The sequence below is a fragment of the Limulus polyphemus genome, unplaced genomic scaffold (genome assembly GCF_000517525.1).
Source record: "Limulus polyphemus unplaced genomic scaffold, Limulus_polyphemus-2.1.2 Scaffold5713, whole genome shotgun sequence".
NCBI lineage: Eukaryota > Metazoa > Arthropoda > Merostomata > Xiphosura > Limulidae > Limulus > Limulus polyphemus.
In genome coordinates this window covers 11,327-30,634 of record NW_013671323.1, presented here as the reverse complement: position 1 = coordinate 30,634, position 19,308 = coordinate 11,327, and the positions used below count along the sequence as shown (strand labels likewise).

Sequence of the window (19,308 nt, the reverse complement as noted above, 5' to 3'; positions counted from 1 at the left end):
ATATATATATATATATATATATATATATATATATATATATATATATACTCTTATTTACTTTCATAACTTCTAAGGAATAAATCTAGATTATTTTTATAGGGAAGTATGAAATCGAGTTTCCATGAAATAAAAATAGAGCACAAGTTGGATGTTTTCATCTCCATAGTGAAAGAAATATTAATTCTTTCTTTTACTGTTTACTAGTAATAGCAATGTTTTGGATTTAGGCCTACAGCAGGTAGTAAATAAGTGACCGATTATGCAGGTATTCAGCGCGGAATTTTTATTTTATTATTATTATATTATCGACACTGCTATTTTGGGAACGATTCCCTCTTCAAATTCTAGAAATTACTCGCCACCTAACGAATATTTTTTTATAAAGCACGTGTATCTTTATTTGAGAAATTACTCACCATCTAGCGAATACCTTTATAAAGCACGTGTATCTTTATTTGAGAAATTACTCACCATCTAGCGAATACCTTTATAAAGCACATGTATCTTTATTTGAGAAATTACTCGCCACCTAGCGAACATTTTTATAAAGCACGTGTATCTTTATAATTGATTGATACTAGGTGAAAATAGTAGTCAGGTGTGAACCTGTTTACTATAAAAATACCAAACATTCATGGTACCAGAAGAAATACTAAATAATTCACATTGCTTTAAAAAACAAATAAGAAAATGTAGAACTAAACGCATTATCATATTAGTGACATAGTATATCTATATTTCTTTGTTTTGTGCGTTTATTTTAGAAAACGGAATTTGTATTTTGTTTTTATGACAAACCTTACTATTTCCGTACATATTTACATATGGGGGGGACTTTACAAAAATTACGTTTAATTGGTGTGAGTGGGGGCGGGGGGGATATTACAAAAATTGCATATAATCGATATTTGTATTCCATAATGTTTCTTCTGATATTTGTTGTATTGTTTAATTTAACCAGTATATTTCGTATCTCGTGAAAAAAACATTTCATCCAGTATTTTCGTATTGTTTAGCTTGACCAGAATATGATTACCTGATGGAATAAATGTTTCATTCAACACAAAGAATACTATCCATCAGCTAGACATATTCTGGTTAAACTAAATTTCTGGTTAAACTAAATAACACAAAGAATACTGAATGAAACGTTTCTATGTCTAGCTGATGGATGAAACGTTTCATTCAGTATTATTCGTGTTATTTAGTTTAACAAGAAGATGTCCAGGTGATTAATGAAATATCGTAAATTAAATTCAACTAAGTTATTCTGTCTTCTCACTAGAATCTATTATGGTGATTATTTTGTATTGAGAAGTTCTTGAGCTGGTAACTTTGAGACAGAAGTTCTCATTATGCGTTAGTGCTAGAACTCTGGATTTCGGAGGTGGCGAGATGGATCGAACACGTGCGATGTCACAAAGTATTCCTGACGCTTTAAGGGTGATGGTGGGTAGTAGGGCGGTGCTGACTGGCTGCTGTCCCTTTGGTCAGTAGGGAAATAAAGTGGGACAATTTTAGTAGATTTGCCATAAATACAAAATACTGTTTTCTACAATAGTAAAAGAAGTGTTGAACAAACACCAACAGAAAACAAAGGTTTGTCTTTTTTTTTTCTTGTGTTTTCAAAAGGTTAGATCTTGATAAGTAACACTTATGAAAAGTGTTAATATATGTGTCTAATATTCACATATTTGAAACTTGTAGTCACTAAAGTATAAGGTTTGAAGAGTTTTATCACTTTTAGTGACATTAACACAGACAAAGTACATAGTTGCATATGTGTTCTATGTTTAGTCTTCTGGGTGTAAGTGGAATAAGTGAAATGTTATCAAATAAATATAGAACATTCCAATTCAGTTTATTAATTAAACAACAGCTGGCATAAGGGTATAAATAAAATATCATAATGCCATTCGATACCTCTTTCTGATTAAAGAGGTTCTCTTATGTTTTCCTATGTTCTAGTGTACGATTTTGTGTTTGATGGATCACTTGAAGCAAGTGGCCAGTTATAGTGAAAGAAACAAGATGACCTCCCAGAACTTAGCAGTTTGCTTTGGCCCAGTTGTCATGTGTCACACAATGCCGAGAGAAAGAAGTGACGATTTGCAGAAACCTATCGACGTGCTACGATATCTTCTGGATACCTGGCCTGTCCATAGAGGTCTGTACTTATGTGATTATTTCGGGGAGAAACTCAAATAAAACTGAAAAAAAAAATTCGTAAGTTATTCATCATCGTGTGCGCATCAGGTCACGTGTTCAAAAAGTTTAACAACAAATCTCTAAGTCAACCAAACCACATTTCAACCCCAGGAGGCGCACACCGGTATTTCAGTAATTCTCTTGCAAATTGTATTGACTATATACTGTGCTATGAAGAATACAACAGCGTTCGTCAACCCAGAAATTGAAAAGAACTGGAGGAGATACAAATATTTTCTTTTTTTGGTAGATGGATATATATATATATATTTTACCAAAAATCATTGAGAACTGTAACAACAATCAGCAGATTACCTGTCAAGATTCCAAATTATCTCGGAGGTAAGACGTAAGAAGCATCAGACTCGAAACTTACTTGCAAATGGGGGGTCTTACACGGCCTGATGGGATCGGATCCCGTCGTCGAATATACTTGATCTTTCAGCTATGTGGACGTTATAATATCACGGCTAATCCCACTACTTGTTGTTAGAGTAGCCCAAGAGTTGACATGGGTTATGCTGATTGTTTTCTCTCTAGTCTATCACTTCAAAATTGGGCACATACAGCGCAGACAGTTCTCGAGAAGCTTTGCGCGAAATTCAACAAACGCATAAACAATAACTACAAATTAACTGAAGGTACCAAAGCGCTTTACGTGCTACCAGTGCACTAGATATGGATGCAGTCATGACATAACACCACTGGAGGAGAAAGCAAGCCGGATGCAGTCATGACATAACACCACTGGAGGAGAAAGCAAGCCGGGTGCAGTCATGACATAATACCACTGGAGGAGAAAGCAAGCCCGATGTGGTCATGACATAACACCACTGGAGGAGAAAGCAAGCCGGATGCAGTCATGACATAACACCACTGGAGGAGAAAGCAAGCCGGGTGCAGTCATGACATAACACCACTGGAGGAGAAAGCAAGCCAGGTGCAGTCATGACATAATACCACTGGAGGAGAAAGCAAGCCCGATGCGGTCATGACATAACACCACTGGAGGAGAAAGCAAGCCGGATGCGGTCATGACATAACACCACTGGAGGAGAAAGCAAGGCAGAAAGTTAGCCGCAAAAAAGGCCAGCGAAGAACTTACATTGGTACTAATAAAATGCCAAACGGCTGAAGGAAAACACCACAGACCGAGTGTGTTCACAGAATCGTTGGAAGATGTGGACGGCTGTGGCCATAGCAGTGAGGTTTGCTTGCTCTGGGAAAACAGAAAACACTACTTCCACCACGCCCATAGAAACCACAACGAAAGGCTCCCCAGATCCCTATATTTTATTCCACCCTTTCTGGATTTCCAGATCTTATGTGGACCCTGTATTGTGACTAAAAATTACATAAGTGGTTCGGTTGACTTAGAGACATTTGTTATGGAATTAGCATTTAATAATAAAGTTGAATAAGTGAGAGAATCAGATAATGGACTTCCGTAATAATAATAATAAATGTACTTTCGTTTGCAAAACTGCTTGGCCTGTATGATAATAAGATCTTGCCGTGAAAACAACTAGATGCAGTTTTATTTTTTATGAATAATATCAGGTTAAATTTTCAGTTATCGTTAAAAACTGAATATCTAGATACTTTATTCTTACCGTAGTCCAAGGTTCGAGCCCACGTTATGTTGGAGAACACACTCCATCATTTAGCTCTGGGTACGTTATAAAAGCCGTTTAGGTTGCAAATACAAGTCAGTATACTAACAGTGTAATAAATTTGTGGGGCGTGGGGTTGGTCATTGTGGTAGAGCTCTGGATATCGGAGCTGGCGAGTTGGGTTCTAATCTATGCGATAACACAAAACTTTATCCCGCAATTTAAGCTGTGGGTATATTATAATAGTGACAATCAATCTGTTAGCATGCTGCTGACTGCTTTCTCTCACAGTTGCTCACAACAGTCGACGGCGAAAGATAAGTCTTATTCATTGCTTTGATATAAATACAAAATGCACATTCAGAAAATTTATGTAATTAGCGTCAGAAAAAAATTTTTTAGTTAACTTAACATTTGTACTAACTCAATAAATCTGGCAGAAGCCTCAATAAAATGCAAATTTTACAACTCAAAACTATATTTCACGGTTGTTCTAAATTAGCAAAGTTTTTCATCTCCATCTATCCTTAGAAAAGAGCGTTACAAGTTAAAATTAAGTAAGTTTTCTTAATAGTAGTTAAATTGTTTTTTTTAAACTTAAAGTTGGAAGTAACCACGTTAATAAGTCTGAAGCGGGACCACAGAACAACTGAAAACCTTTTTTATTCTTGTCTGGTAATTGTGCCATTAAATATATTTTCACTAGACGCTTTAGGGTAGAATAATGATAATTTCTTGATCTGATCTTGGGAGACGAAATAAAAGAAAACAGCACCCCCCCTCTCCTTGTTTGGAAATTTAAAACACGACGTGTAGTTGCTATATAATTAAATATAATCCAACTCAGTATCCTGTTTTTGGCAAACGGTGTACTGGTAAACAAATTAATGTCATCTCTTGGCCTATATTTGTAGGATATTTTCATAGCTATCTCAAAAGCATTGAGTAATCACTTTTTTAATCGTAACTCCTGACACGTTAAATCATCGTTTGTTTCCAATGTTAATTTTAGAGCCTTGAATTATTCTTTTGTTTTTATCCATAACTCCGAATTCGTGAATGACCCGTTTTTTATTTATAATCCCAAATCCTCGAACAATCCTTTGGTTTATAATTTTTAATTGTAATCCCGAGGCTTTGAATGATTTTTTTTTATTTGTAACCCCGAAGCTTGAATGATCTTTTGGTTTTCCATGAGATGTCGCCACATTGCTTCTTGGCCCAAAGAACTGACGAAAACAAATTATTTTCTTACTGAGCTAAAGTTAACCTCTTCGGGTACTGCTGGTAAGAAATGTTTTTATCTCTTTATACAAGTACAAAACCTATACGTTACTTTGTTTGTTTGACATCGTATTCATTGATCATTCTGAAACACTCACAGTGGGTCAACGGTAAGTTCCGCACTTAAATTTTAAAATCCGGGGTCCGATTCCCCGTTGTGGACAGAGCGCAGATAGTCCATTGTTTAACTTCACGCTAAAATAACAATGTTCTGAAATACGTACTTGATTACATATTAATATTTGACAAATAAATCAAGGTCTTTTTGTAATACTCATGCAAAGCTACTCCAGGACCATCTGCACTCGCCGTCCTTAATTTTGAAGTGGTAGACTAGAGGGAAGGAAGTTGGTCAACAACATCCATTGGGCTGTTCTAATAGCATAGTGGGATATGACTGTTATTCTTATAACATACTCATAGCTCCCAAGTACGTAGCGTGATTTCTTTCTTTTAGTAATAATGGGACACGAACCATGAAAGTTCAGATCCAAAGTCCGACACACTAGCCACTGGGTCACGCTCTGACCTTTTGTATTACTAAAACGTAGATAGGAATCTTGTCTTATAATGCATCACCTATTTTATTAATTACCATTGGCCCGTTTAAATGTTAGAGGATGAGTCACTTCTTGTCTGCCAACCAAATCACCCAACAAAAGCAATTTGACTAAACTTAAGAAACGTACTTCAACAATCCACTAACACGAAACATCTGAAGTTGGTTATACATAGTAGTTATATGAAATATGTTAATATCTGGCAGATAACAAGAAATCAGGTTAACAACAATAATCCGTAAAATTCTAGAATAACAAAAGCCAGAATTCACTTGTAGTTCGTGTTTCATTGTTGTTCTAGGCCATGACAACCAGGGGTTTTCCCCCATTGTCGTATTCATATATATCATGAGGTGACTGCACAACTTTTGTGCCATTATAATTTTGGCTTTTAATATTTATAGACGTTCGGTTTGACGATGATAGTAACTCTTTTAACAATTTCTTTGCTGGGAGGCTAGGTACTGATGTCATAAACTAACTCCATATTAGGGCGTGAGTTACAGTTTTATAGTAAAACCCCTGCTCCCCAGTGGGCTTATAACGCTAAAAATCGGGTTTCGATACCCATGGTGAGTACAATACAGATAGCCCATTGTGTAACTTTGGGTTTAACTATAAAAATAAAACAAAAACAAGTATAATCCCCCTGGTGGTACATTCCATGGAAGTAACTGTGCCTACATTTGTTGTCGGATTAAAGATACAACTAACCCGATATCCTGAGCATCTTTGGAAGGTCCAAGGTACGAGCCGCAATGTTTTGCTGTACACCTACACACTTTCAGCTGCCTTATAGCCGTAACAGTAAATCCTTTAATAATCCTTATCGTCTGAATCTAGGAGATTTTGTTGCCGTTCTGGTTGAAAATATTGTCTCTATCCAGATTTTTTGTGTGTGTGTATATATCAAAAAAGCTTACGACGACTTTATATAAAAAAAAATGTTTTAATTTCCAGGAATTGTTTAGTTCTCTGACGAATACACAAGTTAATTTATTTTATCATTTGATGTTGAACTTGAAATAAAGTAACAGTATTAAATTATTTGTTATCTGTTTTGTCACCAGGGGAGGGAAGCAGCGATTCAAGCACAAGTGGAAAAAACAGTCAAACTCCCGTAGAAGACAATGGTGGTAATGATAACGGAAGAACGACATCACAGAAGACAGTAGAGTGGTCAGTTGGTCACTGAGTTTTACCAGACTGCGTGTTAGCCGTACTACAACAATAACTGCGTGCCATAGTTTTAACTACGGCATGGCCAAGCCAAAGACAAATTATGAGAAAACTGCCTCAATTAATTTTTGGAGGGTTTTATTTTATTTCTACACTGTATCTTTCTAATACAGCAAGTTATAGTTCCGTTATTTGTTGTAAGTCCCAAATAAATAGAAATTATGTAATAATACATCGTTTAAATGTGATTAGCCCTCCTCAAATTAGAATGCAAAAGTTAATAATAATCACCAGGTGGCGCTTTAACCATCTACTCCTTACATGTTGTCCTCCCCTTTGTTAACATGGGATGTTCCTAATTCCGCTCGTGGAAATCCAAGTATTGTTGTTTTGCTAGTTGATTGTTTGCAACACCCGACGAAAGAGCAATTACATATTGTTATTTTTCTTGTAAAGTTGTTATGTCGACAACGGACTTGTTACACAGAGATTACTGTCCGTCTATCCCTTGTTTTTAATAAACGATTTATCCTCTTAAAGTCTGGGCTTGGTTTTTCTAGTCACTTTCATACATAATAAAAGATTTGTTTGTTTGATTTCGCGCGCTGTAGCATCCTGAAATTTGATGTGATTCTCTAGAGGGAAGGCAGCTAGTTAACACCACCCACTCTTTTCAAACTGGTTCAAATTAGATGTTTGTGAAAGTCTATAGTTTCGAACGAATTAAAAACTCAAATTACCGATATTGACAAGCAAGAATATAAAATAAGAACATCTTATCTTTTCTATTTGCTAAGATATTGCTCATGTAATAAATCAAGCACAATGGCACCCCACCCACCTCTTTCCATTCTTGGAATCGCTCCATTATATACACTTACTTTTATATATGACAAGAATAACCAATTGGAAGCTCAGAATGTCCCCCTAGTGGCTTTCTCAGCCATTTTAACAGTCTTGACGCCATTTCTTTCTTTGAAACCAATATTTCAACGAGGTAGGGTGTGTCATTTGTCTGCTCGAAATTTCATATTTTTTTAGACTAAAATATATATTAGTTACTAAGCTTGATAAATTATAGTAGAAGTATATGGTATTAATGTAGTAATTTATGATTTTTTAGTTATTCAAATTTATATATAGCACCTAAAAAAATTATTTTGTTTCATATCCTCCAAGTGCAAAATTTTAAAGGCTTAGCAACCGAGTACAAAGATGGTAACTAGAAGAAATAATTGTTTGCTTTACTTCTTTATTTACTGTTCTATGTTTTAGGAATAATAACTTTAAGATCAAATTTTGAAAATAGAAATAATCTATATGCATATATAATGTATAATAATTGAAATGTGACTGTATTTTACAAAATTCTAATCCACTAAAACACAGTCAAGACAAGTTACTTTGTACAGACCAAAGGTCAGTTTTATGTTTTTTGATACAGTAACATGAGTGCACGTGAATCTCGTTATTGTAGCTTCTGTATTGTTAGCCAGGCACGGGTGAACGGACAATATAATAAAAATATATAAATGTTATGAGATTTAATCTATTTTGTCTAAACCTTTATGTTTTGTGTTCATTTCCTCATTTTTTATGGTGATTGCAAGATTGGTCAAATCTACCAAACCGATACAGAGATTAATTACTGAAAATAACGTTTGATAACTATCCAGATATTACAAAGATTTTGCATATGAAATTTCAAAAATTTCTAATGCATAACAGTATTTTTAATCTTAAAATGAAAATTACTTTGTGTGATAGATAGGCAAGATGTGAAAAGAAAAAACAGGCATGAGAAACACTGCTTTACAAACCTTAAGACTTAATAAAAAATTAGTTATTTTGCATATGCCAGCATTGTAATGTTTACTGATAATCTGCCCAATTTCGTTGATTTTTGCTTACTAATTTAAAAGTTATAGCATGACAACTATAACAAGCACAAAATGGTTATTATGTCATCACATTGACTGACCCCGTATTGAAAGAGTTAAACAACTTGAAAAGATAGACTTTATCTTCAATTTTCTTTTTATACAAAAAAGCATCCACTCACTAAAGTTGAATCCTAACAAATGAAAAGTAATACAATAAACTGACTATACACACAATTATCTCTCTCTGTTTGGCTTTGGTCTACTACTACCTCTTCCAGAACCACCACCACCACCACGTGGTGGACCTCCACTGCCACCACCTCTTCCTCCTCCTCGTGCACCAAAGGCACCTGAAAAAATAAATTGATATTTATGTATTAGTGCTACTACTGACAGATTATGATTAGAGTGTTGAGCCTTTTTTTAAAAGCTCAACCATAGAATGCATGTGAAACATACAACATGGACTTGTAAAGCTTGTTTGGATAATATCACTTAGCTATGCTGATACAGCTAAAAAGCACAATTGTTAACTGGCAATAGGATTAAGATAATACATTATACACTACCATATTTGATGAAAACCCAAATACTGATTCTAACAGAAACAAGCATTATTTTACTCTGACAGAGTAAAAAAATGCAGTCAGTAATAACTCCTACATCAGCCCATTAATTTAATGTATGCCAGCAATAAACTGCATGTGCTATTTTTCAAATCAAAATCTACTATAAAGGTTAGCATTTTAATTGTTTTTGTTAAATAAACATATCACAATGCAATCTTAGCAAAATTTCAAAGCTACAAATTCATATAAAAATATTTATAAACCTTCAGACTTACCTATGAGCCACTGGGACAAAAAAACATTGATACATATTGTGTAGAAGAATTGAATATTTTCAGAAATTTAAGTTTAAACACATTATTACTTTTAGGAAGAATATTCCACTTCTCTTACCTCTGCCACCACCTCTACCCCTTTGGCCAGCCCCTCCTCCTCTTCTAGCATCACCTCGTCCCCTACCCTTTGCTAATACTTCATCCTTCACCATGTCGATCACTTCATCTGGTATTCTTAAGTACTTGATGGTACTGCCTCTGATGTAACATTCCGGCATCCTCCAAAACTTATCACCGTCCTGAAACAAGAAACTTTCATCTTACTTCAGATTTACCTACTAGTTAATATTGTTCTAAACATGAATCAGACCGAGCTGAGAATGTTATAATGCGGAACATTAAAATGATCTGATTTGTTACTGCTATATACATCAACTACAAGTGGGAAACACTATAAAATAAAACCTTAGCAGTAGTCTTGTTAATAGGTATTATTAAATATAATTATGATTCTATATAGACAATGTCACATTCAAATCTATCTTAAGAATTCTTGAGGCTCTGTGTATTAACTCCCTTCATTACACCTACTGTAGAAGAATCCTAAGCCCAACAACAACATAGTATATATTTACACTACTAAGACGTATAAATAAAAGCCTTTTATTTTGACAATTGGCAAAGATCAGATTTTAAAATTTTGACATCCGGAAAACACTCCAAAATAAAATGGAAATATCAGAGAACTCAGGATATATATACAACTTCCCAAGTGATGATGTAGTAACTGTCCACTGAGCAAGATCTTGAATGCCAAACTTGGTCAACATTTTTGTAACCTACAACATGAAGGAAAGAAACCAAGTGGTTGCAAAGAAAAGAAACAAAGATAATTTATTACTGACGTGCAAGGTAGATAAACCTACTTATTACTAATGTGAAAACATATAAAGCTGATGGTAAATGAAGTATAAACTGAAGCATATTTTTGAGAGTAACTCAAAGAAAAATAAGACTAGGGAGAACATAGAAATATGGTGTATTGTTTATATTTTGTATAAAGAAATGATTTATTTTCAAATTATGAAAACAACAGACCAATTTGATTTGTTAAGAAATAAAGTATAATTCAATTGGGATAGATCTGTCACTGGCTTTTTTGAAAAGCTTTGCTATGTTGAGGAGGACATAAAAAAATCAGTAAATATAGTATAAATATATAAAACAATCTCCATAGTAGGCTAAGATAACACACAAAGTTAGACTGAAGTCTGATATAATGTTTAGATTATCAAAAAAGAAAAATGTATGTGATTTCTATTCACTACATGTGTTCACATTAACCTAGAACTCAGACTCATTTCTTTCTGTGTTAATAATAACTGTCTCTTACAGACACGTACCTAACTAACAGTTTGGTAATAACTGTCTCTTGCAGACATGTACTTGACTAAGGTTTAATAATAACTGTCTCTTACAGACATGTACTTGACTAAGGTTTAGTAATAACTGTCTCTTACAGACATGTACCTAACTAACGGTTTGGTAATAACTGTCTCTTACAGACATGTACTTGACTAAGGTTAGTAATAACTGTCTCTTACAGACATGTACCTAACTAACGGTTTGGTAATAACTGTCTCTTACAGACATGTACCTAACTAACGGTTCAGTACTAACTGTTTCTTACAGACACGTACTTGACTAAGGTTAGTAATAACTGTCTCTTACAGACATGTACCTAACTAATGGTTTGATAATAACTGTCTCTTGCAGACATGTACTTGACTAAGGTTTAGTAATAACTGTCTCTTACAAACATGTACCTAACTATCAGTTTATTAATAACTGTCTCTAACAGACATGTACCTAACTAACGGTTTAGTAATAATTGTCTCTTACAGACATGTACCTAACTAACGGTTTGGTAATAACTGTCCCTTACGAACATGTACTTGACTAACGGTTTGGTAATAACTGTCTCTTGCAGACATGTTCCTAACTAACGGTTCGGTAATAACTGTCTCTTACAGACATGTACCTAATTAACGGTTTAGTAATAACTGTCTCTTACAGACATGTACCTAACTAACGGTTTAGTAATAACTGTCTCTTACAGACATGTACCTAACGGTTTAGTAATAACTGTCTCTTACAGACATGTACCTAACTAACAGTTCAGTAATAACTGTCTCTTACAGACATGTACCTAACTAACGGTTTAGTAATAACTGTCTCTTACAGACATGTACCTAACTAACGGTTCAGTAATAACTGTCTCTTACAGACATGTACCTAACTAGCAGTTCATTCCAGATATGCGGATAGCCATCTGGTAGTAGTAGTAGTCTGGTTCTAATTGCAAATATTTTTGCTACAGGGGTGTCAGCCATTAATTCACAAAATTTTATTTTCTAATTAATCTACTGATGATTTATGTCCAGTCATATTATACATATGTTTTATGTATGTCTAATAATGTTATTATCATATTTTATGTTTTTATATGTTCAGTCAAATTATAATGTTTTATGTATGTTTAATAATGTTCAGTCATATTATCATGCTTTACACGTTTATATGTTCAGTCATATTATACATATGTTTTATGTGTTTATATGTTCAGTCATATATATATATATTTTATGTACGTTTATATGTTCAGTCATATATATATATTTTATGTACGTTTATATGTTCAGTCATATTATCATGTTTTATGAATGTTTAATAATGCTCTTTCATTGTTCATTCTACTTTTCTCTAAAGAAAAAAAATAATTTCTTTTGGTGCAGTTACGTTAGTGCTTTATCAAAGGAAAGCCTTTTTAGATTATTGTAACTCTATGCACTAACTACTGCTATGTAGATTTTTTTATTTTTTGCACTTTTATGAGTTGGGTATTTTCTGTTTGACTAATTACAGTTATTTAACAATTTCTTTTTTCTTTATTGATACCTACCCATATCAACAAGAAGATAGCTCATGTGAGAAGTCTTTTAAAAATATTAGATTCTCAAATTAGAGAACTTGGTAGATAAAGGAAACTAGTTGTTGAAAGACAAACATGCTAACAAAGTAGAGATAATTAATCCATCAAACTCGATTTACGATCCACAATGACAATAATTTGACCTAATCAACAATAAAATCACCTCAAAATCTTACTTTAGATACCTAATGATTCCTTGAATCCCTCTTGCTCAACCTTTTAAGTAGGCAACGAAGGAAAAGCCTCTTTAAATTGAAACCATGACAACAGGACTGCTAAAACACAGTGGTAGTAACTCCTTTTGGTCATTTACAAAAGATCAGACATGCCAATGACCTTAAGGATAAGAAACATACATGTAGATACTTAATTTTTTCTACTGATGACATTGTCCTTAATGATTACATAGTATAAAAAGTTGCAGGATTCAAAAGCAGCAGTATAACATAGGGAAAAGTATACTGACCCTTGATGTACAGATAACCTCTCGAAGATTGATGTTCATCCAGTTGTCACAGCTGACCAAGTGACCATTGTAGGTTTCTCCATTTTTCAGCTCCACCAACTACAAAAAAGAAAAAAAAACATTTGGAGAAACATGTGTACCAAAGTAGTTCAGTGCACTTTACAGAAACAATAACAAATCTTGTAACAGTAAATCAAGAGAAAAGGATATGCCAAAGGCTCTTTCCAGTGCTATATGAACACACTTTACCCTTATATTACATTTCAGAAAGGTACTTTGTCTAAAGTTTTCATCAAATAATTGAAAATTTTTTTTGCTTCACTTTCATTAACTACTTTTAGGTAAAACATATTTAATTATTTCCTTTTCTTCCTATTAAGGTAATAAGCTTTACTTAATTATGAAAAACTTGTTTCTGTTTTCAATGTACATTTGTGTTCAAGTCTAATCATGATGCAAGTTTATATTAGCAGATTATATGATATATTAAATGAGTTTATACACAGTTTTGACAAATGAGAAAATCAGTTTTGAAAATATACACATATATATATATTATAATGTTGGGCACTGGTTGAAATAATAAGATCACTAATTGGTTCATCAGAACTGATAAATTATAATCAGTTAATGACATTTTCTTTGGAATTTTTTTCTATCTCTTAAAAACTTCACTGTCAAGGATAAATTTGTAAGAAAATAAACATAAAAAAATCATGGCTTAAACTTTGTTCAAGGATATCTTATCAATATCACTGGGTTTTATTTTTATACAGTATGATGTTCAAGTGATAAGTTTGTCCTAGTTTAATTTCAGGCAGAATGAATTCTAAGAACTGTTTCAGGCCTTTAATTTTCTAACAAAAGCTCAGCTTGGCCAGGTTTGGTGACTGTTAACCAGTGGGAACACCCATCTTAATTATGTTTGATTCACTACAAAAATATCTGGTTTTCATGAAATGAGGTTGTGAAACAAGGATATAATAAAATTATAAAAACAACATATCCTTCAAAAATAACACTGTAATTGGTTATAACTGATATTGCAAGATCATAATTGGTCACTTGGTTGTTAGTCTCTAAAGAACAATATTTGATTATTCTGACTGTTGCACCACTACATTGGTAAGTTGAATGATGATTTTATAATGCTAATCAGGTACAACTTAAAACTGGTAATAGGCAATACCACCAACTCTGGTACTCGTATGATACTAAACACCACAACAGTACCCTATAATGAAATTATTTTTTATATGTGGTGTCTCTTGTTCTATGTTTAACTCAACAATATTATGTACCATAAAACTTGTTATATAGAAACCAAAGTAAATTACTTACCATAGGGTGATTCTGAGCTGTTCGCAACAATGAAAGAGGCAGCTGAAAAGAAATGTTCCCATAAATACCTGTAACAAAACTGTCTAGAACAATGTATATAAGAAACTTCTACAAATGTTTTACCAAATAGTTATTGAATAATGAAATGTAATTGTCTTGGAGTACAAATGCAAGAAACAGAGTTGTAATAGATACTTGGTAGGTATTTACTTAATGACTGTTTATATGAATATTAGTTGAAATATTCATATTATTTGTCAGGAACAATATAAGGTAAAAATGTACTATACATATTAGGAAGTTAAATAAACTAAAGTCTTAAATGTACTATACGTATGAGGAAGTTAAACTAACATCTTAAATGTGCTATACATATTAGGAAGTTAAATAAACTAACATCTTAAATGTGCTATACATATGAGGAAATTAAACTAACATCTTAAATGTACTATACATATTAGGAAGTAAACTAACGTCTTAAATGTACTAGAAATTGCCAATGGTAATTAACAAATTGTGCAAGAACAGGAATTAAGTTGAATAATTTCTGTTTGTTTGACTGGGGAACTATGTAGAGAAATCAGATATCCAAATGACAGTTACACTTGTCCCAAGCAACTTAACTAGCATTAATGTCAAGGCCTAAAACAAAGTAAAAAAATTATCACTGTGACACCTGCTGACATTCACGTTGTAACATAGTACTTCTGGTAAGATTATGGAGAGTAACTGTTGTCTATATGATCATTTATATGTTAACACTAGTTAGTTTCTCATTTGTATTGTTATTATTATTAGATGCTAACTATCTATTAATTCATATCACATCTGTGATGCTAAACTGATGCAGTCTTCAGAAAATTCCTGAGAAGGCTAAGATTTAATTTTAGAAAGGCAAGTGTGCTGTCCACTTCTCAGGACTTCAATCAACTACCTGGATATTCAGGTTTTGCTGACTTTATTGTTAGCTTCGCTGAATATATTATAAATCTGATTTTTTAAAAGTATTATCACAATTTCAACATTATTTTATTGAACACAAACAGAATATTAAAATGCTCTATGCCTGTTAAACTTTTACCTTCCTAATGTTCAAGTTTACAAGAAACGTTATGGTGTTTTAGCTGTCTTATTGGGTCTTTAGATGGATTGGTGTGTGACCATATGATGTAACTTTATACACTTAACATGATCTTTGGAGGTTTTCAAGAGAGATCTTCAACACAGGGGAATATGACAACACGTCTAACTTTTCCATGTTTATTAAGAATGTGCCTAACTTTTTTCATGTTTACTGGTAACATGCCAAACTTTTTCCATGTTTATTGGCTACATGTCTAACTTTTTCCATGTTTATTGGCTACATGTCTAACTTTTTCCATGTTTATTGGCTACATGTCTAACTTTTTCCATGTTTATTGGCTACATGTCTAACTTTTTCCATGTTTATTGGCTACATGTCTAACTTTTTCCATGTTTATTGGCAACATGTCTAACTTTTCCATGTTTATTAACATGTCTAACCTTTTCCATGTTTATTGGCAGCATGTCTAACTTTTTCCATGTTTAATCTTGAAGTTTGTCTTCCTTAATCTCTTCTTTATCAAGTGTTCAGGGTATCCAATGTCAAGTAAGGTTGTAATGATGTGTCCAAATTATAAATATCCTTTATTCTGTAGGCTGAGCAGTCTATGACACCAGTCTTTAAACTGGGGATAGTTTGATATGCCTCGTTTATCATCACATCTAAGAATTTTAACTTTTAGTTCCATTATGAACTATAATGTCAGATGTCTCTTTGTGTGGCTATATTATCAATACATTGTTTGTTTTGTTTTTGAATTTCGCGCAAAGCTACACGAGGGCTATCTGCGCTAGCCGTCCCTAATTTAGCAGTGTAAGACTAGAGGGAAGGCAGCTAGTCATCACCACCCACCGATTATCAATACATATCCGAGTCAAATCCTGGGTTTTCAAGCTGTTATCTTCTAAATTTCTATGTATAGTTACTAAGTGCTGAGAACTAAGACTACACAAGCCTGTGGCTAGGAATTCTTATTTATGATAGTACTTTATGCTCAAAGTAAACTGTGCTGACACAGGAAGTTTTATTATTGTGGGGATTGTCAACTTGGTAACACATATCTAATAATAATTAAAATATGGTGATAATACAGGTTATTAATCATGACAGTGATTAAAAGAAAAGTTATACACACATGTAAATAAGAACTACTACACTGACTTTTGCTTTTATAAGTACAAATTACAACATTTAAAATATTTAAGGAATTGTCAGTAAATTTCTAAAATTTGCTGAAGATACTTAAGGTCTTAGGTGTTATTGGCTGAAAGGACAATGTGGCTGCTTTACAAATGGATTCATATCAGGGGACATAAACATACATTTTGGCAGAGTAAGAGTCATCTTTAATTAATATAACTATTTTTCTAACAGAGTGGTTGGCTTTAGGAGTAGGTTGTTTTCAGACGTGATGGATGTAATCTGTTTAAAAGAAGGCTTAATTATTAAAGTTAATAAACATCCAAGTGATAAAGACTGGCTTTGAGTGATTTTTATGTTTGTTTTAAAGTTTGGTAGAGTGGAGTGGGATGGTCTAGATTCTAGATGGACCAACAGACTAGACTTTAAATTTAATTTTTGATCCTCGGGAAGAACATGTTTCCCGTTCACTACGACTACGACTCAAGTATTACATTTACAAAATAAAATCCATCCATGCAATATCTGTTTACTCAGTTTTCTCTCTGCTTACTTCCACTGTGTATAATAGCAGTATCGACCAAAATAGACCTTAGATGTGTTGCATTAAATTTTTTGACGCGATTATTTTTTGCGCAAGTTTCCATCCTATCAAATGACATCAGAAATTTTCGCGCAAAATTTTGTCTCGTGGTACCCATTTCTCACGTAATAAAAAAAACCGCACAATCTGGTCAACATATTGTTGTCCTTGAATTTCATATCTAACTTCCCAGGGGTTAGATAGTTTACTAGTAACTTAGAGAATAATAACTAAAGAACAACAGAATGTTAGGTCTAACGTTAGGCTTAGCCCAGTATTGACTCCCATTCTCAGCTATAGGTACCGGCGTAAACCTTAAGAGTTAGACAACAATAGTCTAATTTCACATATATCATGGTTACACAATTAACAATCCAAAGGTCAATAAATATACACATTACATGTATGAACAATAAATACTTAAAACATAATGGAAAATTAGTTTAGTAGCTCATATTATTAAAACGTCACATACCATCGTTAAATTTCGACTGACTCTTATCTTACATAACGAAGTGTAGATGGCACGGCAGTCTTTCAATTTAAAAAAAAATGAAGAATTATATATATATATATATAAAATCTGCGAGCAAGAGATCTGAATATTTAAAAATATGATTTAATAAACAAAGATAAAATGTTAGAAATAAAATAGACGGTGCAGAACTTGTAAGGCATGTTATTTATTAGCGAAATAAATGATGTTATTTTCTTGGGCAAAGCTAAAAAATGGGCTATCTGCACTTTGTCCATCGCAGGGATTCAAACCCTGTGTTACGACAGCGGAAGTCACGTGACGCTTGTAACACATGATGAGTTTCTAGAACGATAGGGGAACATCACGAATAATCCAGTGTGTGCTAGACACCCTCTATTCCTGTATCTAAGCGCGCCAGATAAAGCGAGACAAATTAATCGGAACTGGAATAGCAGATAGAGAGATTGAAGATATAGACAAATAATCGAGTCAAGCCGTAAGTAAAGTGTGTAAATCATGGTGAATTATAGCGTGTGTTTAAGTTAAACTGATTGTGGAAATTAAGTGTACTGCAAAGTTGTATTGAGAAAGAATAAACTAGTTTTAATTAAGAAAGGACTTGTATCGTTGAAGTTTCTCGGAAATAATTTTTACGGGAAATTAACCAGAGACGTAACACCTGGATTTTTGAGCGTTGTAAGTCCGTCAATTTACCACTGACCATTCAGTGAATGAAGCACATGATAACGGAGTTACTGACAAATATTTCTTATCTTGCCAGTATTATATATTATATTTTCTTCTGTTTTCCTGAGGTATGTTTGCATTGCAAAGTAAAAACAACAATAACGTTTAATTTCACACAAATTGAATTGAAAATATATTGTCACCATGTGAGAATCCAATTTATATTTTATTTGTACTTTGGATTTTGTTTACTTCTTAGGTTATTTTCCTTCTATCATTTAGTTCAACTATATTTTTAAGTGCCTCAAAAATGCTAGCTTACCTGACACATAGTGTATATTAAATATTAAACGACTCATTTTTATATTAGGAAATCCCAGAGATCAGTACAAGTAACTGAAACGAGGTCTCCTCTAGCGGTGACGTATAGATACTAAGTTCATGTATGATTACATAAAACAAATTCTAATTTTAAAGGAAAAGATATAAAAAATAAAAATATTACACTTTAAAGACACAATTTGAACGAAATAGGAAAATATAAACTTTGAGTTAATTTTAATGATTATATTACTCTTTTTTTTTTTTCTACCACAGTTACCTCCTGTCATTCGCCATTCTGAAATCATACTTACTAAGGTTTTTGCTCTCAAGTTTAACAATTATGAATTACAGGAGAAAATTTATCCATCAGTTCTGTGTGACTCCAGTCTTCTCGGTGACGTATTCTTGTCCTGACAATATATCTTCTGGCATGGAGAAGCTCAACACTATGGTATGTATCACAACTTGATTTATTTACCGATGGCGATAAAACATGTTGAGTTTAAGAGCCCACTGATGGCAGCACCATGCGGCAGTATAATTAGTGGCGGTACCAGCACACGAACTGTATAAAGGCTAAAATCATAAATAATATATAACGTTAAACTGGTACACAATTTTATTTAGGCCTATCTATGGCCT

General features: G+C 33.2%; 2 protein-coding genes across 3 annotated transcripts in view; one reads left to right on the top strand and one right to left on the bottom strand.

The window, feature by feature from the left end:
• LOC106472898 (rho GTPase-activating protein 100F-like) overlaps positions 1 to 7,383 on the top strand; it is a 37,717-nt gene extending 30,334 nt beyond the window's left edge. For both annotated transcript variants that reach the window (XM_022401443.1, XM_022401442.1), the window contains exons 6-7: positions 1,969 to 2,167; positions 6,736 to 7,383. In XM_022401443.1, the coding sequence (XP_022257151.1) occupies positions 1,969 to 2,167; positions 6,736 to 6,860 (324 nt within the window). In that variant the 3' untranslated portion in view covers positions 6,861 to 7,383. The remainder of the gene's footprint in view (positions 1 to 1,968; positions 2,168 to 6,735) is intronic.
• A 1,457-nt stretch (positions 7,384 to 8,840) lies between these two features.
• LOC106472899 (U6 snRNA-associated Sm-like protein LSm4) lies at positions 8,841 to 17,702 on the bottom strand. Its single transcript, XM_013933568.2, has 5 exons — positions 17,653 to 17,702; positions 14,371 to 14,412; positions 13,030 to 13,128; positions 9,690 to 9,870; positions 8,841 to 9,077 (listed from the first exon to the last, which is right to left on the bottom strand). The coding sequence occupies exons 1-5, from the start codon at positions 17,653 to 17,655 to the stop codon at positions 8,962 to 8,964; spliced, it is 441 nt and encodes a 146-aa protein (XP_013789022.1). The 5' UTR covers positions 17,656 to 17,702; the 3' UTR covers positions 8,841 to 8,961.
• Positions 17,703 to 19,308: the final 1,606 nt, after the last annotated feature.

Excerpts from the sequence above, each read along its gene's own strand:
- LOC106472899 (XM_013933568.2), bottom strand. Across the intron at positions 13,129-14,370 it reads CAGCTCAGAATCACCCTATG|TTGGTGGAGCTGAAAAATGG; the intron begins GTAAGTAATTTA and ends TCTTTTTTGTAG. Across the intron at positions 9,078-9,689 it reads GGGTAGAGGTGGTGGCAGAG|GTGCCTTTGGTGCACGAGGA; the intron begins GTAAGAGAAGTG and ends TTATTTTTTCAG.